This window comes from Semicossyphus pulcher, unplaced genomic scaffold (assembly GCF_022749685.1).
Source record: "Semicossyphus pulcher isolate SPU_LCO1_2020_fin unplaced genomic scaffold, fSemPul1.0.p SCAF_27, whole genome shotgun sequence".
Taxonomy (NCBI): Eukaryota; Metazoa; Chordata; class Actinopteri; order Labriformes; family Labridae; genus Semicossyphus; species Semicossyphus pulcher.
Genome location: NW_027211701.1, coordinates 3,145,395 through 3,170,390, shown reverse-complemented (window position 1 = coordinate 3,170,390; position 24,996 = coordinate 3,145,395). Strand labels below are relative to the sequence as shown.

At 41.2% G+C, this 24,996-nt stretch overlaps 1 protein-coding gene and 3 non-coding genes across 4 annotated transcripts in view; 3 read left to right on the top strand and 1 right to left on the bottom strand.

Annotated features, from left to right (window-relative positions):
- LOC138604874 (E3 ubiquitin-protein ligase DTX4-like) overlaps positions 1-19,838 on the top strand; it is a 43,561-nt gene extending 23,723 nt beyond the window's left edge. The window contains exons 5-12 of the mRNA XM_069676904.1: positions 11,291-11,352; positions 11,497-11,658; positions 11,839-11,900; positions 12,503-12,669; positions 12,756-12,909; positions 14,029-14,118; positions 14,914-15,012; positions 15,655-19,838. Coding sequence (XP_069533005.1) covers positions 11,291-11,352; positions 11,497-11,658; positions 11,839-11,900; positions 12,503-12,669; positions 12,756-12,909; positions 14,029-14,118; positions 14,914-15,012; positions 15,655-15,786 — 928 coding nt within the window. The 3' untranslated portion in view covers positions 15,787-19,838. The remainder of the gene's footprint in view (positions 1-11,290; positions 11,353-11,496; positions 11,659-11,838; positions 11,901-12,502; positions 12,670-12,755; positions 12,910-14,028; positions 14,119-14,913; positions 15,013-15,654) is intronic.
- trnay-gua (transfer RNA tyrosine (anticodon GUA)) lies at positions 9,000-9,086 on the top strand. Its single transcript is given in 2 exon segments — positions 9,000-9,036; positions 9,051-9,086. It is a non-coding gene; the product is annotated as a tRNA-Tyr (tRNA).
- A 250-nt stretch (positions 19,839-20,088) lies between the features above and the next one.
- trnay-gua (transfer RNA tyrosine (anticodon GUA)) lies at positions 20,089-20,176 on the top strand. Its single transcript is given in 2 exon segments — positions 20,089-20,125; positions 20,141-20,176. It is a non-coding gene; the product is annotated as a tRNA-Tyr (tRNA).
- Positions 20,177-23,276: 3,100 nt separating this feature from the next.
- Positions 23,277-23,348, bottom strand: trnae-cuc (transfer RNA glutamic acid (anticodon CUC)). The gene has a single exon. It is a non-coding gene; the product is annotated as a tRNA-Glu (tRNA).
- Between the last annotated feature and the right edge of the window lie 1,648 nt (positions 23,349-24,996).

Below are 24,996 nucleotides of genomic sequence, written 5' to 3'. Positions count from 1 at the left end.
GAACCACGTCCAAACATACAAACTGCTGTTTAAAAAAATAAATACACAAAGCTGTAACCCCTGTTCTTTGAGGCTTTTACTATGGGTCATACGAGAAAGGATTCGGGCCACGCTTTGATTTTGTTCTCAGAAATTTGACTTTCTTCTTTCTTTAGGTCGGAAATCTGAATTTCATCTCTTCATCATTTATTTACTCAAATTAATATTTTCTGAAAAAACAGACAGAATTCTGAATTTAATCTTACAATTCGGACTTTTGTTCTGCAAACAAAGTCAGACAAAGTTTAAAGTAACAAGTATTACTTCAAATTTGTATTGTTTTCTGAAGTCAGATGAATAAGTTATAAGTAAGTATGAAGTAGGGCTGTACAATATTGAAAAAAAATAAAATTACTAACTTTCTGCTCTGCGATATTTATCGCGATTAAAAATAAAATAAATCAGGAACTTATACCAGATAAATGCAGTGTGTTTTCATGTCCATATAAACAATTAACATACCTTTTTTATTATTTGGGACTTTTAAGTCTATTTTCTTCTAACAAATCAAAACCCCTCTCCTGCTTTTATTACTCTTGGTTCAGACTGTGACACCTTTTTGAAAAAGAAGAGAGAGTTCAGGCGGAGTGACACGATCTTTATAAACTTCATAGACTTGTGGGCTGCAGTTGTTATTAATGCAGTATGTCATCAACCATTTATAACAGTGTTTAAATGTATGTTTAATCAGCATGAGCAGCCCACAGCGGTATCTTTTGGAAACAAAAGCTCTTCTTCTTCTTCCTGCCCTGTGGCACGTCTGCTCCGGGAACAGTCCGTTTTTGTGGCCACAGCGTTAACCAGCACTGGGGCGAGGTGCCGTTGATAGCCGTTGCTTGAGTACACGCACTCAAAAGCTGCGGTCAAGCTACAATAAAGGAGCAGCTTGACGTGTTTCAGTTAATTTGCCTCACTCCTGCGATGTGACTATTGTACATACCCACATCGTAATTTCAGTTGTTAAACGATTTATCGCTCAGTCCTTGTATTTATTTAGATTTCTGAATTTTGTCTCAGAGTTCTGACTATTATTATTTAAATATTATTAATTTATTTCCTGGAAGTTTGATATTTTTAACCTCTGCAGAATTTGATTTCAATCTAACAGTTGTGACATTTTAAAATAATTTTTACTTACATTTATTACATTTTTTCGTCTGTGAAAAAAAGTAAACATTCAGAGATTTCACTAAACTCAGAACTCATGAATGAATTCCACATGAGGCCCCAAAACTCGTCTGCAGAATAATCACAGTGAGATGCCAAAACAACACAGATAACCCTGTCATCTCTTTCCTTCACACCTCATCATCTTAAACAGCAGCAGATCAAACTAAATCTAATTAGGTGCACTTACAAAGGCCGTCAAACTGCTGACTGTTGACTTCGTGTCTGTGAGCGTTTATTCAGTGCACCTTTCTTCCTCTTCTAGTTTGATGTCATGTCAGTGTGAGGAGATGTAGTAAACAGGAAACACACTTAACCAGCCGACATTGTTGAGCGGTTGCAGATGACGGTGGGACTGAGCTGTATGAAAATGATCACAGGTTTGTCATGTGCAGTTACACCACATTTGATTTTGTTTGGAGTAAGCTGCCAGCCTCACCCGTTCGCCTCCCCCACTGCTCTCTGGCTGCTTCCCCTCAAGTACCCTTGAACTCCTGCTTTTTTCCTATTCACCTTCTTACCCTTAACCTCCTCCTCTCTCCCCATCATTCCACTTTTTCCTCTCTTCCATCTCCTTCTGCTGCCTTGCAATGTTTTCACTTGTTTCATTGGATTGAGATAGGAGTGAGTCTGTCTCAAGAAATTACTTCAATGCAGATGGAGTTAAATTCATAGGTGCTGAAGTGGTCGGGACTATTTAAGATAAAGACATTTCTGTGGCTACGAGCTGAGCTGCCGCCAACTTTATCTTTAGTTTAGCTAAAATCCTTCATTGGTTAAATGATACAAGTAAAAATAATGATGACCTGACTATAAACACTTGGAAAGAAATCAGCTAGAGCTCTTTTAATCTCCGGTAAGTAAGGCTGCAATTAGCGACTTCTTTGTCATTAGTTTTTGAAACGAGTGGATAATGAATCGCACAATGACTTAATGTCTCTTATTTAGCTATCAGCTTTAAATGTAGTTGGAGGTTCTTTAAAGCCCTGGTTCTCAACTGGTGGGTCAAGACCCAAAAGTGGGTCACGGTGCTGTTTTCAGTGGGTCGCCGACGTTTGCTCTTTTATTTTGAAGAACATGGATATCCTTTGACGTGCGTGCAGTAGTAGTGTAGTTTAGTCACACTTCATGTATCCACTGATTGGGTAACAGCTACAGGTACATTATTGAAACTTGATGAGCCCGACTGTTGTTGCATTTATGTTACACTTCTTTAGTTTATTTCTGTTGAAAAAAGTCTGCTAATTGAATGAATTGTAGAGGGAATACATTCCTCTTGTGCACTTATGCCTGCTTGTCATTTTGGTTGACTGTTGTGTTCTGTGATGTTGACATACTGTGATGTTTCGTTCCACCTCAGATCCAGACTGCACAGATTTTAATTCAATAAATTTGACTGGTCAAAAAATATGGATCACGATTCATCAGAGATAGTAAGGATGTGAGATGGCTCACCCCTCGGCAACTCGGCTCCAGAAAACGATGTTATGTCCGTGCACAGCATGAAAAACATGCGTGATGATGTAACCAACTAATTTTCGACATGTAAATTCGTTGTCAACTAACTTTGTCATCGATTTTTTGGCCTGTCAGTGTTTATGAGGTAAAACATGAAACTCTCATAGATTTTGGACTTAATTGTGGCATTAAATTGAAAAAAAAAAGAACAAATGGTCAAAGCTTCATATTAAATGGTCAAATCTAACATGACAGACTAAATTCTGAGTCATTTACAGGCCTAGTAAGCAAACTGAAGCAGGTCGCCTTGGTATTGTCAGCATTTAGCATCTCTTGGACCTGCTAGCATGGCTGCTATATGCTCTAAAATCTAATATAAGTACTGACTCATTGCACTTACTTTAGTTTCCAGTTTAGCTCTGCTTCACAGTCATACAGAGGAGAGGAAAGTGTTGCTTATGTACACAACATACACTGATATTAATCAGTTCCTGGTCACAATTCAGTGTCTTCAGACGTAAACGGAAAAGACAAAGTCATAATGACGTTTTCCAAAAGCTTTTTCACGGAAGCTTACTCATCTGTTGCTTTCAACATCAGTTGTGGGTTTCTCTTTGATTATGTAGCGCTGCACAGGAAGTGATGCGTTTTAAGGTTGAATTCAGCACCAGAGACTAAAAAAAGGATGCTGAAACTGAAAGCAAGGTCAGATGGTTTTGAGATGAAGATTTCTTTGGCCGTACCCCCCCGTCCTCCTCTCCTCTCCTTCCCTGGCTCCTGTCCTCCTGTCCTCCTCCCTCCTCCTCCTCCGCTGTCGTCGCGTCTCGGCAGTCTGGGCCCCTCAGAGGCTCATTGTTGGTCTCCACAGAAACCTTTGTTGGATTAGCCAAGCCTGGGCTGCATTAGCAGCACAATGCTGAGCCTCCATGAGTTTTCCCTGCTTCTCTGCTCCCTTCTCCTTCCCCCCTCTCTCTGCTCAGGCCTGTCTGTGCTCCTTTCTACATTTTATTTCCTCTTTTTCATTTTCACAAGTCTCGCTGTTTCTCTGGTTCTGCCTTATTTTTGGAGCCTGAACAGTTTTAGACTACTTTAAATAACTCTCCCAATTAGTAAAGATGCTTCACTTTACATTGCATTTACAAGAGCTGGTGAGGGTTGTGAGTAAGACATCATTTAAAGGCCAGTTCTGATCCACATTGATAATGGGAGTATTTTTTAGATCGGGGGAAGAGAGGAAGACAAGTCGGCTTTGTTGCTCCCTCCAGACAGTCACAATTCATGGAGGGGAGGGGTGTGTGTATGTATCTATATGTCTGTGTGTGTGTGTGTGTGTGTGTGTGTAGACGGTCTCAGTCTCAGACAGCGCCCAAGACGAGTGCTCATGGGAACAGGGTAGGTGGGGGGGTGCAGGACAAAGAAACGAGTCAGCAAACTGTCAAAGATTGATCACACAGTGGTGCAAGAAATCAGGCCAACACCAGGGAGAGAGAGGGAGGTGACACACACACGCACACACACACACACACACACAAATGTCCTTCGCTCTCACACACAGTAAAAGTAAATATTGACAATCCTAAGGGGAGATGCAGTGAAGAATGTGTGCTCTCTCTCTCTCTCTTTCTAATGGGGGGTTATAGGAATGAGACAAAGGGACTGAATGAGTGGGGGTGTTGGGGGGGGCGGAGTGGGGGGCTGCACAGACAGCAAGCTGAGGAAAAGCAAATTAAGCAGGAAGGGGGTGCACAACAGAGAGAGAGAGTCCGACTGTATAATAGAGAGAGATAGGAACAGAAGGGCAGTGAGAGTGCGTTGGCACCTGTTCACTCCACCAACTGGTTGCTGCTTTTTTCATTTTAATCGCATGTGGCCCGTAGAGGGAGCTGTCGGCACAGGCAGGGGATCAGACGTGCAGAGAGTATATGCAGAATACCTTGGACAAAACGAAGACCTTTGAAGGTGTGAGATATATGAAAGCAATGAGTATAGAAGTGAGAAGAATGCACGCATCAGTAACAATCGACTTCAACGCTTTCTCTGCTGTCTGCTCTTCTTTCTGTGTGATAAAACAGGTTTTCTGATGTCTCCTGTCTTTTCGTTCGCAATGAGATAGAACAGGATTCTGAAAATGATTGTGTATTATGAAAATAGGTTACAATAGTTGTCTTTAATCTAGAGTCTGGAATAGCTTGTGGGTTTAACTAAACAACCCTTGAACCTGTCCATGTAAAGCCTTGTAAGATATACCCCTTTCCCACTAAAAGTACTGCGTTGATGCAGGTCTTTCAGACCTGGGAAGACCTGCTAATAAATGCTGATTGTCTCTCTTCCCATTGCCAGTGGAGTATACTCCTTTCAGTCTCTTTTCTGCTGCGTCACTGCCTGACGTCACAAACGTGCCAGAAACGGTTAGTAAACAATAGTTCGCACAAAGAACTTAAATTAAAGTCTTTGGTAAGCAGCATGGAAGCAGCAGTGAAGATGTAATGCTGTTAGTTCTTTATTGCATCTATCACTCATTCAGTCTATTGATCAAACTGGGCACCGACAATTTGGAACGATGTTCGAGCGCAGCTCGGACGAAGATGGGCGGAACTTCAATGCGCGTCATAGCATCGTGCCGAGAGGCACATGACAATTTTATTTTTAATAAGTTATTTGATGCTATAAAAAGGGGGTGTGACCTCATGATTGACAGCTCTGTTGACAAGTCGGGCCTTGAGGTATTTTGGTTTCAATTTTGTACAATGAGAGTGGATGGAGCGGGTCATCCATCTTTATATACAGTCATTGGTCAGGAGGAGTAACAGTTGAATCAGCTTTCCAGGATTCCAAACACTTACATAATTTCATAATGAACATTCACAGCCACTTTTGAACTATTGTACAATTATTTCTTTGTCAGGGAAATAAAGACTGTCTCTTTTTACTGAACACAAATACACATTTTTTTGTTTTTCAAAACAGCTGCCTTAGAAAAGTATTACAATTTGAGGAAATGCCACGACGGCAAACAACTTCCTGCTGAATCACAGAATATTTCACCACAGCAAAGTTAGTCTGCTTGAAACATAATTCACAATTACTGTGTGTGTGTGTGTGTGTGTGTGTGTGTGTGTGTGTTTGTGTGTGTGTCTATAGGAATGTGTGTGAGGTTGCATGTGCAGCTTATTGTGCGTGTGACAATATGTGTGTGTGAATGAGTGAGAGTGTGTTATTGTCTGGGGTCTAAATCAGTCCAGCTGATGTCCATCTGGGCCTGGGGGAATAAGAGGAGGAGCAGAGGGAGGTGAGACAAAGCTGAGGGAGTGTGTGATCTGGTGGGAAGCGGGCGGAGGGAAGGAGGGCGGGTTTGAGGTCGCAGGGGGTCAAGAGACTGGAGTCCCATTCAGGCCTTCCCCCCTCCAGGCATGGACGAGATCTTCCCTTTTTTAAAGGTCTCAGGCTTTTTTCCCTTCTTCTTCACTACCCTTGTTTTCCTTCTTCACTGCCTGGCTTCCTGCTTCTACCCTAATACTTCCTCTTTTTTTGAGTCGTACTTTATAGAGGAGCAAAGGTGATAAATACAAAAGAAAGTGTAGATACATGTAAACGATTAACTTTCCTTCACTGTAAATGTGTGAACGTGTTTTATGCAGCAAATGTCTTCTTCAGAGTTGAAAATCAACTGTAACAAATTCAAAAAGGCTTCTTCCTGCAATTACAAACAAAAAACATGTCTGTAGTTTTCAAATTAACTTCAAATTGATGCAAAATTCAAAAGTTAACCGCTGCATGTGTTTCTAGTAATATGTTTCAGGTTTCTACAAGCAGTATTTTCTGTGAGCACCGCGTGCAACAGAATTTTAATGTTGGCGATGCAAAGCTACTCAACAAAATGCTCCTGGGTAGTTGAAGTTCAGTTCTCCCCAGATTCTATAAACATCACAGGCTTGTGTTGGCTCTTTGTGAAAAAAAATTATTTTCGTATTCAGTACGGATACCAAAACTATACTTTTTTCAATAAACATGATTTGTTTTTCACTAAATGAAGGAAAGTACGGAAGCCCTAAGCAGACATACATCCATACATTTTATTAACTTGACACAGTTTTCCCTTGATAACGTAACGTTATTTCCAGTTGCTTTCTGGACATCTCGACTTATTTATGTCGTTATCCCGAGATAACAACCCTGCACCGCTGTGTTGTAAAAGCACAAAACAAACATAGAAACAGGCTTTACTTACCTCATTAGTGTGTACAGTGACAGCATGGCATGTGCTGGTCTGTCTATCACAGTGACCAGCCTGATTTGTTTTCAAGATCGACAGAAAATGATCTCTTTATCACGAGAAAACCAACATTGTTATCCCGAGATAAATAAGTTGAGATCTCAAAAAAACAACCGCAAATCCCTCGTTATCACGGGAAAAGTAAATATGGATACATGTCCTCTTAGGGCTTCTGTCGGAAAATTCAAACATTAAACGCCTTAAAACAAGCACCTGTTAAAAAACTTTGACTACATGAAGTATAGACTAGAAGGGATAAGATTAAAAGAATTATAATTCTGACCAGGCAACGCCCACTTTAAACCAAATCACACACAACTCTTTTTTTAACAATTAAAATGTCTATCGTCACAGCACGGTAACGTAGTCTCTCCACTGTGACTATTCTTTCTGCAAGTTAACGCTGGAGCACAGGATCTCAGAGCTAGCTACATGGCTAGCATCCCATGCTAGCTAAAACTGTTGATTTCCTAGGGACAGGGAAAATCCCTTCAAGATAGTGAGTAATGTAATCACCAGTACTCCCTATTCACAGAGTCCAGTTTGCGCCACATTTGACTTTATAAAGTAAAGATTTTTTTTTCCATCTGAAAGTTATTGTTAAAAAACATCATGACTGTTGTTTAGTAATTAATTTATACTACAAGTGTGCACCAGTGTTGAAAGTGGGTCTGACACAATTATTCCTTTCTATTCTTTAAGAAATACACGCGACAAATAGGTGTGAGACGAAGGCCAGCTGTGTGTGTGTGTGTGTGTGTGTGTGTGTGTGTGTGTGTGTGTGTGTGTGTGGGTGCATCAGCACACCATTGGGCCAGCTGTAAAGTGTGTTAATGAGCCACATGAAGCTTATCCAGGATCAGACGTGACTCAACACCCCTCTCTCTCCTCCGTACATTATACTGTAAATACTTCCTCGCTAACACAGCAGCCCATTAAGTATTTATAGATCAATTGACTGGCTTCAGGTGATTAGTGTGTGAGTGTGCATGTGTGTGTGCGTGTGTGTGTGTGTGAGATCACTGTCATCTTCACTCACTGTACTGATCCAGAGCAGGTCTAACGTAGGTGTTTCCCACCTGTGATCAGCAGGCAGCCTGTTTACAACAGAGGAAGCTGTCAGTCAGTCTCCCGTTATACTGAACATAATCTTTATAATAAGTTTAATATCTTAAACGACTTTGACTTCATACGACAGCAGAACGCTCGTTGATCTAATCTGATCAACGTAGATGGAAATTAGATGTGATTATTATGTGATGGTGGCCACAGTCAGTCATGCATTCCCACTGCTCGTTTATTGGAGAGCTGGTTTCTACCTGTCTGTTTTTTCTAAACATAGAAAAAAGATAGGAAAACACTACTATGTTTACAAGACACAAAACCTTTGCATGTGAGTCCACGATGTTTCACAAGCTCTCTTTAGCTTCTTTTTACTCCAGTCAGCTACAACCACAAATAGAATCGAGCTGAATGAGGTGTAGACTGATTAGCTTTGATAACTTGGAATTTGCCAACTGCTCAATCCTCTCCAGCTCCACCCTCTCGTTCAAATATGGTCAGAAAACAAACGTGGCAGCAATGAAAGTTTTGAGTCTAGTGTCCAAACTATTCTGGCATTTAGAGCCCCTAAAACTGAGACTTTTTTAGTTTTAGGTTGAAACCAGGTGTCAATTTTACTGATATAAGATTACGTCAGTGGTCTCTGTTCTTTACCCCTCTCTTTGTATGTTTACTTTTCTTCTACTCACACTTTCTGTTTGGCTTTTTCTCTCTGAAGCTGTGAAAAAAACACCTTTGTTTCACACACGATCCAGTGCGGACTTAGACACACACAAACAAATCCCAGTGAGTCATTCACACACACGTCGTCATGCGTCGCTGAGTGGGGTTAAGTGAAAGCAGCTTAGTGATCTGACAGAAAGCCTGTTAAAGCTAAACCAACAACAGGAAACAACAGATCATCACTGCACTCTGTCCTCTTGCTTACACTCGTCTGTTACTCTGCGTGTGTCGTGTGTGTGTTTGCAGTTGTATGATAAGTGTTGAGCTACCTGCTGCCCCTTCGATAGCTCAGTTGGTAGAGCGGAGGACTGTAGCGGTGAATGCTGATATCCTTAGGTCGCTGGTTCAAATCCGGCTCGAAGGAGGTGCTGGTTTTTGTCACCAGCAGATCTGTGATCAGATACTTGAACACAGCCTGCAGACATCCTCAACGTGTGTTCATTTCCTCCCCACCAGCAGTCTTTTTACAACTGAGAGACAAAGGACAGCCCTGCGCTCTGAAGACTCTCATGCCAACAATGTGCGTGTGTGTTTAGTTGGAGAGCGCCAGTAACCTCCAGGTCTATTATTGTAGACTGTAACTGACTACCCTGCCTCTGACCCCAGCTGAACGGCTGTGTTGGCACATTGAGTTGTCAGCTGAGTCGTTTATTATCGCATGACCTCAGAGTTTAAAGGGTCGTCCTGGTATTTTTAAACCAGGGCCATTTTTCATATGGGTTTAAAAGCCTGGAAATGGGCTGTAATGTTGCAACGTAATCCTTGGGCGGCCAATTCTCCAGATCAAAGTAGGTCCATTGAAAGTGCTTATTTTTTTCCCTGATCGGGTCAGATTGTTTTTTCTGGCATTACTGAAAGGATCCCCACAAAAATCCCCCATTTTATTAAAGTAAGATTCTCTTTTTAATCAGAACCAGCTTTTACATTGCTCTCTTAAAGGCCACCAGACTCATTTGACAAAAGCAGTCATTTTACATCACAGAAAACAGGAGATGCTGGTCGACTGCTGCCTTGCCCAGTAGTCAGGTTGTGTTATTGTGTGACTTTGGGGTTTCAATTAAACACAATAACTGTGTAACAAACAAGTACACAAAAGAAAAACAATTAGGCAGTGGCAAGCAGCACATGGTTCTGAGAGGTAAAATCGCTGTTTTTGTCAATGGAGTTTGATGGCTTTGAAGAGAGCGACTTAACCTGTAAGACTCCAAAATGTTCTTAATATCGGTCGGTGTGAACGCTATATTGTTACACAATCACAATTGCGATGTGTGCATGTGATATAGTCACATTGCAGGACGTGCAGCAGTGAAGCAAATTAAGTCTAACGCTGCTACTTTATTGTTGCTCGGTGCAACACAAAACAATCGCCAGTTTCTCGTTTTCCATCACTTATCTAAAGGAAAAGTTAACCTGACATCACATTAAGTGAAGCTTCCCACCCGAGCACAGAGTGAGCCGACCGCCGTGAAGCAGAGTCTGTGTGTCACCTGCCTGTAAACTGTAAACTGTGCTGGTTAACGCTGTGGCTACATCAACAGGCGGTTCACGAAGCGGAAGTGCTGCGTAGTGTTTACTTTTAGCGCCTGCAGCACACACGGAGGATGTTTGTGCCGACAAGAAGTAGGAGACGGTGAGCTTTTGTTTAAAACGTTACTGTCAATGGGCTGGTCATGCTGATTAAACATTTGAACAGCATTAGAAATGGAAGGTGACGTAACGTTTGAGTATAACTCAACTGCAGCCCACAAGTCTTCATAAAGAAACGTGTCGCTCCTCCTGAAATCTCTCTACTTTTTCAACCGTGAATCTGGTAAAAGTAGGAGGGTTTTTGTTTTGTTAGAGGAAAATAGACTTAAAAGTCCAAAATAATAAAAAAGTATGATTGTTAATTGTTTCTATGTACGCTACATTAAAACACACATATATCTGGTATAATTTCCTGTATTTTTTAAAATCACAAGACATTTTGCAGAACAAAAACTGTCAAATGTTTTTCCCAATATTGCGCAGCCCTAATATCCACGCAGTGTTCTGATTATCATCTCATTTCCCGTACTCTAGTGGTTTTAAACTGTAGAAAAACTGAACATATGAGTTTGTGTCTGTTTGTCACGTAGAGATGATGATGGTGACGGGCTTTGTGACAGGGCAGGTAATCCCCAGTGAGGAGCTCTATGACGTCCATCTCTTTGAGCTCACTGAGCAGATGGAAACTCCGTGGATTAGCTCTCATAAACACACACAGCCGGGCGTGGTTCTTCAAACACTCGCTGTCTGCCGAACAACAAGGAGCTGACGGAGATAGAGACAGAGGAAGAGGAGAGATAGAGAAGGACAGATACATAGCAGAAAGAGCAAAGATACAGAGCCACTTTCTGTCTTTTTTTGTCCAAATTAATTCATTTGGTTGTTGCCTTTTTGAATCTTTGTGTGATTTTTCCGATTATAAAATGACCATCATCTGTTTTTCAAAGTGCGTATCTGGGAGGTGGATTCTCCAGGTTATATTTCTGGTGAGATTTCTCTGTAAAAACACACTAAACTAAATAGTTTGTCCTCTCTTTGCAGTGTGCCCACCGTCCCAGTGAAGAACCTGAATGGATCCAGTCCTGTTCACCCTGCTCTGGCCGGTAAGAACACACACAGACACACTAACCTCTGGCTGCTACTTGCATATAGGAAAAGGTTTGTAGGCTTCTCTAGAGACTTTTACAAGAAACGAAAGAGGGAAATGATGTAGTTCTTCGTCTAACCACTCTCTCTTTGTGTTTCAGGGATCACAGGTATCCTGATGAGTGCTGCCGCTCTGCCCGTGTGTCTGACCCGGCCCCCTAAACTCGTGCTGCACCCTCCGCCTGTAAGCAAGAGCGACATCAAACCTGTGCCAGGCTTCGGCCACTGCTGCAGGAAGACCACCAAGAAACAGGCTCGCAAGGGTGAGCACTCAAGTCGAGATCGACAATGGAAATACATAAATATTGGATTGTTTCTGCTCTTGAAACGCCTCGTATTTATATATATATATATTATGATAGTGGGGGTCTCTCTGTTGACAACCCTCCCACGCAAAGGGAGATACATTCAGATTAATGATCTTCTGTCTCTTATGTCTGCAGGTAAAACTCCAGAGGAGGTGGTTAAGAAGTACCTGCAGAAAGTAAAAAGTCCACCAGAGGAGGTATGAACAGTATTTTTATCTGTTGCTTTTTCCAGTGTTAAAGGGGAAATGTGGTACTTTTAAAGCTAGGCCTTATTTTTAATTTTTATACTTCAACAACAAGCAGCATCAGATCATTTTGAATTTGCTCCGTTAGATTTCAGGATCATCGTATGTCTTCTGCCACTGCCAGACGTATATGTATTTTTTAAGTGTCTGACAGCATGAAGGAAAGGATCCCTACAGAGACATGCTATTATGTAAAACAGTTGCTGCCTTCATGTGTTGATTTTTTTTGACACAATATGACAAACACAAAAGTTACACAAGAACATAAACAAAGTAACAGATCAAGGCCGCAGCAGACCAGCACCTCCCATGCTCTGTGAGATGAAGTGACTGTTTTTGTCAATGGAGTCTGGTGGCTTTGAAGAGAGCGATGTAACAGCTGTTTCTGGTTTCAAAAAAGGATTTTACCCTTTAGTACAAAGGTTTACCTCTGTAGGGATCTTTTCTGTGAAGTTGTCAGACACTAAGAATGACAGACAGAATTTGAGCCTGTCAGCGGCAAAAAAAAGAAGCAATTTTAGGTTTTAATTTTTATATTCCTTTATCTTTCCTAGGACTGTACCATCTGCATGGAGCCTTTGGGGGGTCCGTCTGGATACAAGGGTCCAGGGGTGGGGCCTGTGTCTCGGGCTGAGTCAGTTGGGCGACTAGCACAGTGTGGACACCAGTACCATTTCCAGTGTCTGGTGGCCATGTATAATAATGGGAACAAGGACGGCAGGTAAGTTGACCACAGAGAGAATATCACTCCTCATTGTCTCTCCCTGTTTGTAAATGAGCTTGATAATCAGTCCAGTGTCTCCTCAGTCTTCAGTGTCCCACCTGTAAAACCATCTACGGCGTGAAGACAGGAAACCAACCGGCAGGGAAGATGGAGTACCACGTCATCCCTCACTCTCTCCCCGGGCATCCTGACTGCAAAACCATACGCATCATCTACAACATACCACCAGGCATTCAGGTAGGACTGTGGTGCTGGATTTATTCTTACATCTGGTATTACATGGGTAGAGTTATTCCTACTATAACACAATACTTAAAAAAACAGACTGACTCTGCCGTACATCTGAAGACATTTTAGTCACAGATAAGATTCTGCATAGACTGGATATCTTGCAGAATCACTACTTACAAGACTGCAACTAAATTCATGTTAAGATTATTTCCTGTTGTCCTTGTGTATATTTACAAGAAGAAACTCCAACAATTGAGCAGAAACCGAAGCAGCTTTTGGCCACAGCTGCCCCTGTGTGTGCAGTGGTTTGTGTTATCTGTAGTGATTGAGGCCTTAACGTTAGCTGGGTTAGCATTACGAGCTAGCGGGCTAGTGAGGCCTCCCTTAAAACTTTACCAGGTTTACCACTTCTAACACCCAATGCCCGATAACACCGTGTCCTACAAGAAAGCGAGCGTCCAACTGTTCAATTCAGGACGCGATGACAGCAGTCTCTTCCATGTATACCATCAACCCGACGTTCCAATCCAATCCAACTTTATTTGTAAAGCACTTTAAAACAACCACAGAGGACCAAAGTGCTATACAGAAAAATAAAAGACTTAAAATACACAGCTCACACAAGGCATAAGATACAAATAAATAATTAGAAATAGATAAAAATAAATAAAAAGTTTTAAGAAGACATTTAAAAACAGACAGTGAAGAGGCCTGTCTAATGTGCAAAGGCAGATCATTCCACATTTTTTGAGCCGCAACAGCAAAGGTACGGTCCCCTCTGAGCTCACGTTTTGTTTTTGGCACACTCAGAAGCAGCTGATCGGCTGACCTGAGAGCACGGGTGGGGGTATAGGGGTGTAGCAGCATAGAGAGGTAGGGCGGGGCAAGGCCACTGACGGACTTAAAAGCAAATAAAATCATTTTAAAATGGATCCTAAAATGTACGGGCAACCAGTGGAGTGAGGCTAAGTGGGGGAAATGTGCTCATGTTTACGTGTTCCAGTTAAAAGACACGCAGCAGCGTTTTGTACCATCTGGAGACGGGCGATGGAGGACCCACTAACCCCCGCATACAGTGCATTGTTGGTGTAAGACCAATTATAAAACCTCCCCCTCTCCTTACAGGGACCAGAGCATCCGAACCCAGGGAAGCCCTTCACTGCCAGAGGCTTTCCCAGACACTGCTACCTCCCAGACAGCGAGAAAGGACGCAAGGTAACACAATCCACCATCCGGCTGCAGACACCAACCAATCAATTTAGATCTTAACCAGCCGAACTCGGCATTAGAAATGGTCCCTCAGTGCATACTAGGGATGGGCATTTCCAATTACCTCCATATTCCACTAATCGAATAACCTTATGAACACCTTGTGCCTTAAGTGCATGTGGTTAAGCATCGAACAAGTATTTCTATGATAAACAAGTTTAACACCACATATCTTGCACAGCACGTTATCGTCATCTTTCTTGTCAAAGTACTTCCAGACGTCACTTTTTCTGGTCACGGCTGACATGGTGCATGTAACTGAGTTAAACTACTTTAGCCGAAAACAAAGCATTCGCAGGTGCCTGAGTAGTGTAACGTTACTCGAATAATGACGTCAAGGAGTACTCTAGTATTCGTCCCCATCCCTAGTGCTTACATTGGTATCTTTGCATATTGTTATTTCCTGACTTATTTTGAAATGCTGCATATGTGTAGAATCTGTACAGCCTAAGATAGATAGATAGATGTCATTGTTTCATCTGCAATAGAAACATTCCCCGCATAAGAGTATTTTGAAATGCTTCCTATTCCTAAAATCTATGCGACCTAAATGTCAAGCAAATTCTGTAAGGTGTGCTCTAGGTATTGTTTTTTATATTATTTTATATATATAAAATAGATATATTCAAACATTGATTTTCCACGGCTGTGCATAGGAGGTCTGTTTTCAAAGCGTTAATACAGATATATTTAAATAAACTTGTTTTGGTTCTCACTTTTCCCTCTCTCGTCTCTCTGCAGGTACTGAGACTGCTCCTGGTAGCGTGGGACCGCAGATTGATCTTCTCAGTCGGAACTTCGAGCACTACAGGCGAGTCTGACACCGTCATCTGGAACGAGGTACGTTCACAAAAACATCAGCTTTAGAGCTGCAACACTGATTAATCATTTGAGGTATTTTTCAAAACAAAAGCTTCTTGAATTTAAGGGATTTGTAGCGTTTTGTCACTGTGTAAATAAAAAGGCTTCTGGTTCTGACCTGTCAGTGTATTCATATTAATTATTATGTCAAACCAACAGTTGTTACCCCACCTCAAGGTAGCCCTGAGGGGCTTACAACTATCCACAACCATGTGAAACACCTTAAAACATTCAAAAACATCGGGTTCATCAAAACACACACAAACAACCTCAATCATTAACTGAAGACCAACAAAACACCAACAACAGGAAGTCCCTGCTAAGGGGCAGAACCACAGCAGTCCCCCCTCATGACTGGGGTTCTTAAGCAACTAAGACTATGTTTGAGACCATCATTAAGCAACCAGCTGGGAAGAGCTGGGAAGACACAACAGAAGGGGAAAACGAGACAGAGCAGGCAAACTACAGCTGTAACGCCTTAAAAATTATAGATGGATCAAAAGATATGAAAATATTTCTTATTGTCACTCAAACATGTATTTTGTTGGATGTAGTTTGTGATATTACACATCAAATTTGTTGTTACTGAAAGGAAATCATTATTTTTTCACCATCTTTAAGGTCCACCATAAGACGGAGTTTGGCTCCAACCTGACGGGCCACGGCTTCCCCGACCCCGGACACCTGGACAACGTCCTAGAGGAGCTCCGAGCTCAGGGCATCACAGAGGACGACGCACTGATGGAGAAGTGAAAAGACGCGTGGAGAAGGAGTAGACATCCAGGTGTGAGGAGTTAAGAGAAATGAAGGTGATGATAAAAAACAGAAGACGCCGGAGGAGGAAAAGAGGAGGTCCTGGACTGAGACAGACTCTCTCTGCCAGCACTTAAATAAAAGGGGGGCGCAGGGGGACGTTTTGGGTCATAGAAGATTGGTTTTGTTTTGCAGAGGTAACCACTTTTTAAGGTGTCGATCGAGTCACTGCTGGGTTCGCCTGTCAATGCGAGTCCGTCCAAACTTAACAGTTCTCCAGCAAGCACATCAACAGAAGTGGGGGGTGAGTTTGAGGAAGCTGCAGCACAGACAATAAAGCAACGCAAAGGAGGAGGAGCAAGGAGGACTCGTGGTTTTTAGCATTTACAGCTAGGTACTAAATGTCGAATGAATCGGTACTAATATCCAGGACAAAAAACAAGTTTACTTTACTGAGAGAAAGAGTAACCAGGAAAAGACGGTAAAATGTTAGAGCAGCTCAATTAAAACTGGAAGAGAGAGGACAAAGAGAGAAAGAAGTTGAAGCAGAGGGGGAGGGGGCCGGAAAAGGAGGAAGGAGAGCAGGAGTAAGGTAGCAGGAAGATGGAAAGATGGTGTACGAATGTAGCGTAGGATAGGGGTAGAGTAAAATTAACTTGTATGGTACTTTAGCGTTCGCTTAAAACACAAAGAAACAAAGAGTGATGAGGGGAATGAGACGGACTGTGTGCTTGCTTTGTCCAAACCACCTGCCTGCTTTACGTTGAGTGGTGCTGTTGCTCCCTCTTGTGGCGACACTGATGAACTACACTTTGCCTGGAAGCTACTGGAACAAATCCAAATGTTACTACGAGTTGTCCACCTGTGTACTTTTTTTTTTCCATTGTTACTATAATCTTCATTTAACGTCATTCCATAATTTACCTCTTACTTTTGTCTCGATGGGATAGCCGGTATGTCTATGATTGTCTGTGAAATGACAAAAGACCAAACTAAGGCCGAGTCACGTGGGCCTATTTTCAGTCTTACCATTGAGCCACTGTGGTACAAGTTAACCTTAGATACACAGGTACCAGTATTTACTGATATATCTTTATTTCATTGTTGTCCCTTTTAACGGTTCACATGGATGTCATTGCTGTTGTATCTTCTCAACAGGGAGGCAGCAGTAAGAAACAAACTGATGAGGGGTAGATGATTTAGGGGTTGTTACTGAACCAAGAGCCCCTCAGATTGGTGCAGCATGTTGGGAGGAAGGGGAGGATGGAGAGGACAAGAGGTAACACACAAAACAACTAAAGAGAATAACAAACAAACTTAATGTAGGATAACAATGATAAAATCCATGCTTAAATTGTAATGCCTCACTATGTGGTTGTTCAGGACTCTAAGAAATGCACCTCCATTCATCCAAATTACAAATTAAATCCCCAGATATACAAGGATCCTGCAACCGGTCATATTGTGGTTAAAAGAAGACCGTCGTCTATTAAAAGGTCCTGTATACATGTAAAAAAAAAAACACATTTTCACTCTGTGCAAATACATCATCAAAGCAAAGATACAAAAGATGCAAATTTGCAGCAATCACCACAAATGACACAAATATGCCAATTTGCGCATATAGGCGAAAGTCTCGGATAAGAAATGCAAGTGATGCTGAAACCAGTATTGAGATATTCCTAATGTCCTGGTGTTGCGTCAGAAATGGTCTAACCAAACTCCATTCAAAAAACAAGCATTTTAAAAGTGATCTGCTTGTCCTGGTTACAAAACAACCCTGATAAAGCATAATTCTGACTCTTATCTGCATCAGGTTAAGGTTATTTCCTTTTACGCTGTTTATGCAATCAACTCACAGCGAATACTTTCTTTACTTTTGGCTAATACCACCGTAGTTACCCAGATTCAAGCTTACATGTGACTTTTTGTATAGAAGCTGAGACAGGACAGCGTTTGGTTTTCTAACGTATCTGTAAGCATGAATATTTGCTGGTTGTGTTTAAACAACGAAAATAAACACTAAAGATTTTGCGGTTGAACTCATGCAACAACACAAGGTGAAAATTTGTTTGGCTCAGACTGAGAAAGACGTCACCCTGTGGATTTACATCATTTAATCAGATGGCCTTCTGTGTCGGCCAACAGACCAGTAATGTGACTTCTGTTGTTTTGTGACAGATACACAACATGGGACCTTTAATCGATCACTTATTGGCCGATCAATAATCAAATCAGAAGCATCAGTTTGAGTAAAACTCTCCTCTTTGTGTCTCCTCCTCTCCTGACTGATTATCAACACACTGCCCAGTCTCTGAGTTGGGTCTGTTAATGACCCTTTATGACAACGTTACAAGACCTGTGTGCGTGTGTGCGTGTGTGTGTGAGTGTGTGAGTGTGTGAGTGAGAGAGAGAAAGAGAATCTGTGTACTGTGTATACTACCAACATGCTCCCAGTTTAGGGTATTATTTCGGTACTCCAGGGGAATCACATCATCCTCTAACTCAGATGATGGTGCTCCTCGTCTTAATTATTTTTCTTTTAATATGAAATATAGTTACACCTATGCTTTTTTATAGTATTTTCCTTGACACTATTATAGAATAAATTGCCTTTTTTCATTTTGTACATGTATGTTATGTTAATTATGCCCTTTTTTTGTTACTCTTGGTTTACAAAGACAGTATTGTTAAATACAAAGTCTTTTTTTTGTCATTGTGTACAGAAGTTAAGCTGATTTGTATCGTCTTTTCTTTGGAAAAGGAATCTGATGGTAGACTTTTATCTGAGTATAATAAAATGTAATGAATTTTGACAGCAAGTAAAAACCCAGGTACATTTGCTCTTTGTGAGGTAAAAGTTTATTTTCAACATGTCGTCTGTCCTGCTTCTGCTGCCTTCCAGAGCTCTCAGCGTTTGTTGAAGGAGCTTTTGGTTTCAGTCTGATGCCAGCAGCTATTTTAGCTACGGAAGAGCGTTAGGGTCAATCACAAGATTTATTTTGCATTTTGAGAAAGGTCCAAAAACCTTCCTTCTCTGATTAATTGTTTTTGTTTTACCTGAAACTCATTCTAAAAGTTTGACTCTGTTCTTGACTTTTACACTTAATTCTCAATATTTCGACTTTTATCTTCCCTAAAAGGTATTCCCAAGACTTTTACTTTATTCTCGACATTTGGACTGTATTTTCAACATTTCAACCTTATTCCTGAACCTGAAAACGTCTTTTTTTTCCTGAAAAATTTTAACTTAATTCTTAAAATGTTAACTTCATTCCAACACTTTGACTGTCTTCTTGACACTTTGACTTGTCCTCGACATTAAAAATGTCTCACAATGCAAAATAAATCAATTTGTCTTTCGCTACGCCCTAATTCTCTAACGTATTCGGCAGCAGAAGCCTTAAACTGCAGGTGGCAAAATGAAAATGATTATTAGAAACATTGTTAAACGTTATAAAATCAAAGTTTCCTCTTGTGTTGTTGCAGTTTTCTTGCTCTGTCTGGCCCAAACACTGCACACTGACTTGGGGAAAACACTGATTTTGTATGACCAGTAAGTCACTTATGTTGATTTAAATTGAAAAGATATTGTTTCCCAATAATGAACAAGAAATTGAAATAAATGGCAAAATCTGTATCTCGCCTGTAGTGAACTGGCTCAACTGAGTGATGATTTTGTTATTTGGAGGTTAAAAAGATAAACATGAACCTCAGGTGGAGAAAGCTCATTGTTGATTTGATCCATGTTTTTCAGTGTCTGAGACCATGTGAGCAATGTAGCAAACAGCTATGACTATTAATTCAAAATTTCACTTGTGTCGCTTTTTTAAATGTCGATTTCTTTCCCATCACCAGTTCTCATCCCTTCTGAAGGCAATATCTACTCTGTCAGTGGATATGAGCCCACTGTGACATTGTTTTCCTGTTTATGAGGGGTGGTCATAGGTGCTGGTACGGAAGAGAGAGCATCAAAACGTGATAAAAGCAAAGTGTAAATATTGCAAAAATAATTGCTGGAGTATGAGTGATTAATACAAGAAAAAATAAAGAATGAGTGAAACTTTCGTGTTCTGTTGTTCTAATTTTAGCAGCATAAAGTGAACAGGAGATGTTTTTACGAACCTCTTAGTAGAGATAAACCAAAAGGCAACTGGACTTGGTTCAGCCTTTTGGATTCAACTTTAAACACCACAACCTGGATGAATGAGAACCTTAACAAGCTGCTTTATAGAGTCACACTTTCACTAAGCATCATGCATTTTCTTTATATACAAAATGAACTCCATAGGGGTGCATGTCCCTTCGATAGCTCAGTTGGTAGAGCGGAGGACTGTAGGTGCATTAAGCAGTGATCCTTAGGTCGCTGGTTCGAATCCGGCTCGAAGGAGATGAAGCTTTTTGTACCGCCTGGTCAGCATAAACTAAAACATATTTCAAGAGGAAACTTTTTCATAAGACACTGATACAAACCATACACACGTCCTCCCTTTCACAATATTATTTGATAAAGGTTTGTTAAAAATCAGTATATGATGTAAGAGCCACTGGTTCAGATGATAGATTATAGAAATGTCTTCTTTACAACTACTTTGAAACATGGCACTGAAGGATTATTCTGTCTGAGAAGGCAGGGAAAGAGGCATGATTACGAATCAAACAATTTTGTGCACGTCTGTAGCCTCTAGAAGCCTTCTCTTCTAGCTCCGTCCACCAGTCAGTTTAGAACTGGAGAAGCCTTTTCTGATGAGAACTTCAATCAAGTCCAGTTGCCTTTTGGATTCAGCTTCAAACTTACATGTTCTTGAAGAACCGTGACTTGTGTCCCGCCACTGCCTCCTTCTTGTCAGGGCTTGTGAATTGGCCGCAGAGTTTCTCTGGTACAGAGACCGTGTCCGGAAGCTCCTGATATGGACCTGGGCCTTCCACAACATGGTGGAAAAGCAGCCCCATTAGTGCGTCAATGTAGCCTTCAGTCTACAGATAAAACAGAGTTATAACACAGTAATAAATGACAAACTGTAAACCATAGCAGAAACAGCAGTAGTATTGTGAACTAAATCCTTTACCTTGTACAGTTCATGGTGTTGTTGGTTCCATCTAACTGATAGCTTAAATTATCAGTTGACACCTCACACCGTGTTCTTTTGACTGGGGTTGGGTCGGAGCCTCAGGATCATCCATGAAAGTGCCTGTGTCACACGAGTCACGAAACACTCCTGTTAGGAGCTCGGGCCTGAGTAGCTGCGAAAAATCAGATCAATTGGAAAGGAAGTGCAGTTTTATCAATATTATTATAAATTTAATAACACACTGGTTCAATAAATCTGATTGATTCTGATTTTAATGACATTGTTTAAATGATATGACACAAATGTAGAGTAGCACATCATATGCAAATGCTACCCATTATGACTCACCTTTGCTTCTCCTGTTAAGCTTCTTGTTAACCTGTCCAGCAGCATGTTTGGTGCTGACTGGTTCCGTCCGGCATCCGATCTCTGGTCAGTTTAGGCTGAAACAGAACATAATGCGATTTCACAATTCTAGTTTATTTCAGCTACTATTTCGACAATACTCATGTTGCTGTTAAACATGCAATCGTAGCAGTTGACGTGACATTCTAACCAACAAAACAATTGACCCTTCACTAAGCCCTTCCCTTGAACCTACGTTAGCAACCACAACTAGGCACAGGAGGCCTGTCAAGCTTTCAGAACAAGGAGAAATGCCTAAACAGTATCTGCAAGTCCGACAGCAGATATCCTCAAAGTTTAGAGGGGGGGTCTTCCAAAGCCAAAAACTCGACAGGAGAGATGTTGGACATTAAAAATTGTGGAAGACCTCACTCGCAGCTTAGATCAACAAAAACTCTGTTGTGTGCTCCAAGACGCTAACTAACTTGGCTACGTTAGCATGTTAGCAAAGAAAGACGGTTGTATATTAATCATAAATTAATCCAGATCCAGTGTATGGACCAACCCCACAATATGCAATATCTTGACACGCTTTATACAAAATGAAAATGTTGGACAATTTAGTTTTGGTTTTAGCAATGGGCTAAAACATATTAGATAATGAAAGTTATAGGGAGACATAACTAAACATTAGCTTAAAATAAAATATTTTGACTTACTCTGCCGTGCAAGAAAGTTGTTCCTGTATACGATTGTCCTTAACATGAATTGTCAAGACGTGGTGGAACCGGTGAACTTCTGCCTCGATTTTTATGTCCTCTTCATTCTCAACACTCCGCTGACAAACTATATTCTGGATGTAGCTTTCAAATGCATATTGCAGTCCTTTCTATCTACTACTCTCTTATATTTGGTAACTGTTTTTCCAGAAATGTGCTATTATTTCCCCTGGAACCACGACACAGCGGAATAATGATCAGGCTAACGTTGCTAACCACGCATATCACCAACTCTCCTGAAAGACGTTACAGCACAGCACAATTTTTGCATATTGCAATATTTATAACTTTACTAGCCTATAGACAGACACCGCAGCAACGCGACACAACAGCAACGTTAGCTATCAGTTAACTTTGCCAAGGTAATTTTACCTTTCAAGAGACGTTTCTTACCATAGAACATAAGCCAAGCTGTCATGTCATTGATGCCTATTACAAACATACTCTTTATACACTCACCTCAAAGTTCAGCGGAGTTGCCGGTAGCATGTGCAGCTACTGTGACTGTTGTCCTATACCCACCTCCATGAGATTGGAGAAACAATCTCTGGAAATTAGACGGTTGCACAACCCAGCTCTAGGCGGGAGCTCATGGTCCGGTAGGCCCAATGCACGCAACGACTGACGCTTAATTTCTCCGCTGGAAAAATGTGCAATCCGGAGGTGCTATTGCAGCCAGGGAAGTAACAGTGCCGACCCATTCTGGCCACTAGCTAACAAATACTAACACTAAATAAAAAAACTAGCAAAGTTTCCTAAAAAAACACTGTTACAAGCTAACGCTAACCCAACAACTAAAGTTAGTAACTAGCTAAAATTGGAAGATCTACTGCCAAAACCAACTAACTAACTTACTGAATAAACTAATAATAATAAACTCCCAAATAACCTTTGGTAACAGTACAATCTAACAACTCAATCACTAAAGTTACAATCATAGTCAATCCGTACAATTCTATCAATCCACTTGACTCCCCACAGTTTGCTAAATCGGGTGACGTAAATTTTATAGGGTGCGGGACGAAAGCAGCTACCATACGTCACCAGATCAGCCAATAGAAAAATTCAATTGCAGTAGCCGAGTTTCAACCTGTAGAGTGCAGTCGCTATCCATATTTCTAACAATTTGTAGATTTAAAATACTTTGCACTCATCATCACTACTAAATATCCATAGGTTTCAGTTTTAAAAAAGTGGTCGGGGGATTTAGTTATTCTTTAATTTCACCTCAATAGACATGCACTTAATTTACTTCGACGGAAGCTCATAATGATGAAACTGAAAAAAAAGCGTGTTCCCTGACCGGGAATCGAACCCGGGCCGCGGCGGTGAGAGCGCCGAATCCTAACCACTAGACCACCAGGGAAGATGATGCCACTTCTTACGGCTAAGTTTAAGATGTTAATAGGTACCGGTATCACATTATGACCATACTATTTAGTACTATTACTATTACACACTTTTGGATGAGGTAGGTAGGTGATTTATGTTAGGCATTTTACAGTTTATTAATATTACACATACGAAGATGCAGGTTTTTGACAACAGTAAATGGCCATTAAACCAAAACATTTTATCTGACTAAGTTTATGAAATTCACAATACGATGTTGCAAATTAAACTAGTCCCCACCTTTTTGTGTGTCCAGGCAGGGGTCTTTATAACTTTCAAAGAGGTCTTAGTAATTCTACAAGAGATATATCCTCTAAACTTATAACATATAAATACATTGCTATATACAGACTTCCAAAGAGACAGAATTATCTAAATCCTTTACTTTAAACAAATTTGTGCTGCAGAATTAATTTTTTCTTCTCTCCTATCCCAACCGTCTCCAATCCCAATCTGTCTCCCTCTTTTCTCCCATTTCCTGATCTCTAGTTCAGTGAGATTGTCGTCCCGTCTCTTCTTTTGGACCTCTCCTGCCCCCCTCTGATCTTATCTTTACGTCCCTCTAACTCTCTTCCTCCTGCCCAGTCTTCACCTTTTTATGTTTAAAAAGCTGGAAATATCTGCACTTCTCTCCTCCCAACCCAGCTACTATAAGCAATCCGTGGTAGATCAGACTTCGGCTTCGTTGTTAGACTTTGTTCTAACAAAGCTCAGATGTGATCGGCTCTCTTTCATATTTTTAATAAAATAATGAAACCACATTTTCACGCCACAAGGGCCCGATCAGACAGAACGCGTTTTAGCAGCGGCATTTTTGTCATTGTTTTCAATGAGAGGGAAGCTTTTAGCGCTGCTCTTGCGTTGCTGAGCGCCTCGCGTTTTTTCGCTCTGTGCGCCTTGCGTTTTGGCAGAAACTCTCTGAGCGCCTCGAGTTGAAAAAACTTAAACTCAAAGCAGAAAAGCGCTCAACATCATGGCGTTTTTTTCTCATTGTCCAATCGGATGAATGTGGAGGCGGGTCTTCTGTCAGTTTACAATATAACGGTTAGGTAATGATACGGTGGTTGCCTTAACAACAGTAAAAAAAAAAAAAAAAAAGAAAAGAAAAAAGGAGCGCAGCGAGCTGCTCTCCCCGTCCGACTGTTTCCGAGCCTCCAATCGCGTCCTCCCAAATTCAGCTTTCAAAGCCAATCGCGTCACGGGGATTTCAGAATTTTCATCTTTCCCAACCAATGGCGCTCAGAGGATTTCAGCTTTCTAGCTCCCGCCCCCCTCCCTGCTTTCAGCCAATCTTAGCCACGCAAGTCCAACTTTCTGCGGGGTACCGGATGCGGCGGCAAACTCAAACTCAACAACAATATACAAAAATAATCATTGTAGTGAATGAAGACATCGACCGTGTTAACCAAGACGACTGTCGGTCTTTTTTTTTTTATACCGACAACTGGATTTGACACAAAGACGCTAACCACAATGACGCGAACGATCAATATAATAATAGATGGATGACAATAGTTGTATTGATGCCATTCACCTTGAGATTGAGAGCTGAAATTCCGCTTCGAGTTTGAGTTTGCCGCCGCATCCGGTACCCCGCAGAAAGTTGGACTTGCGTGGCTAAG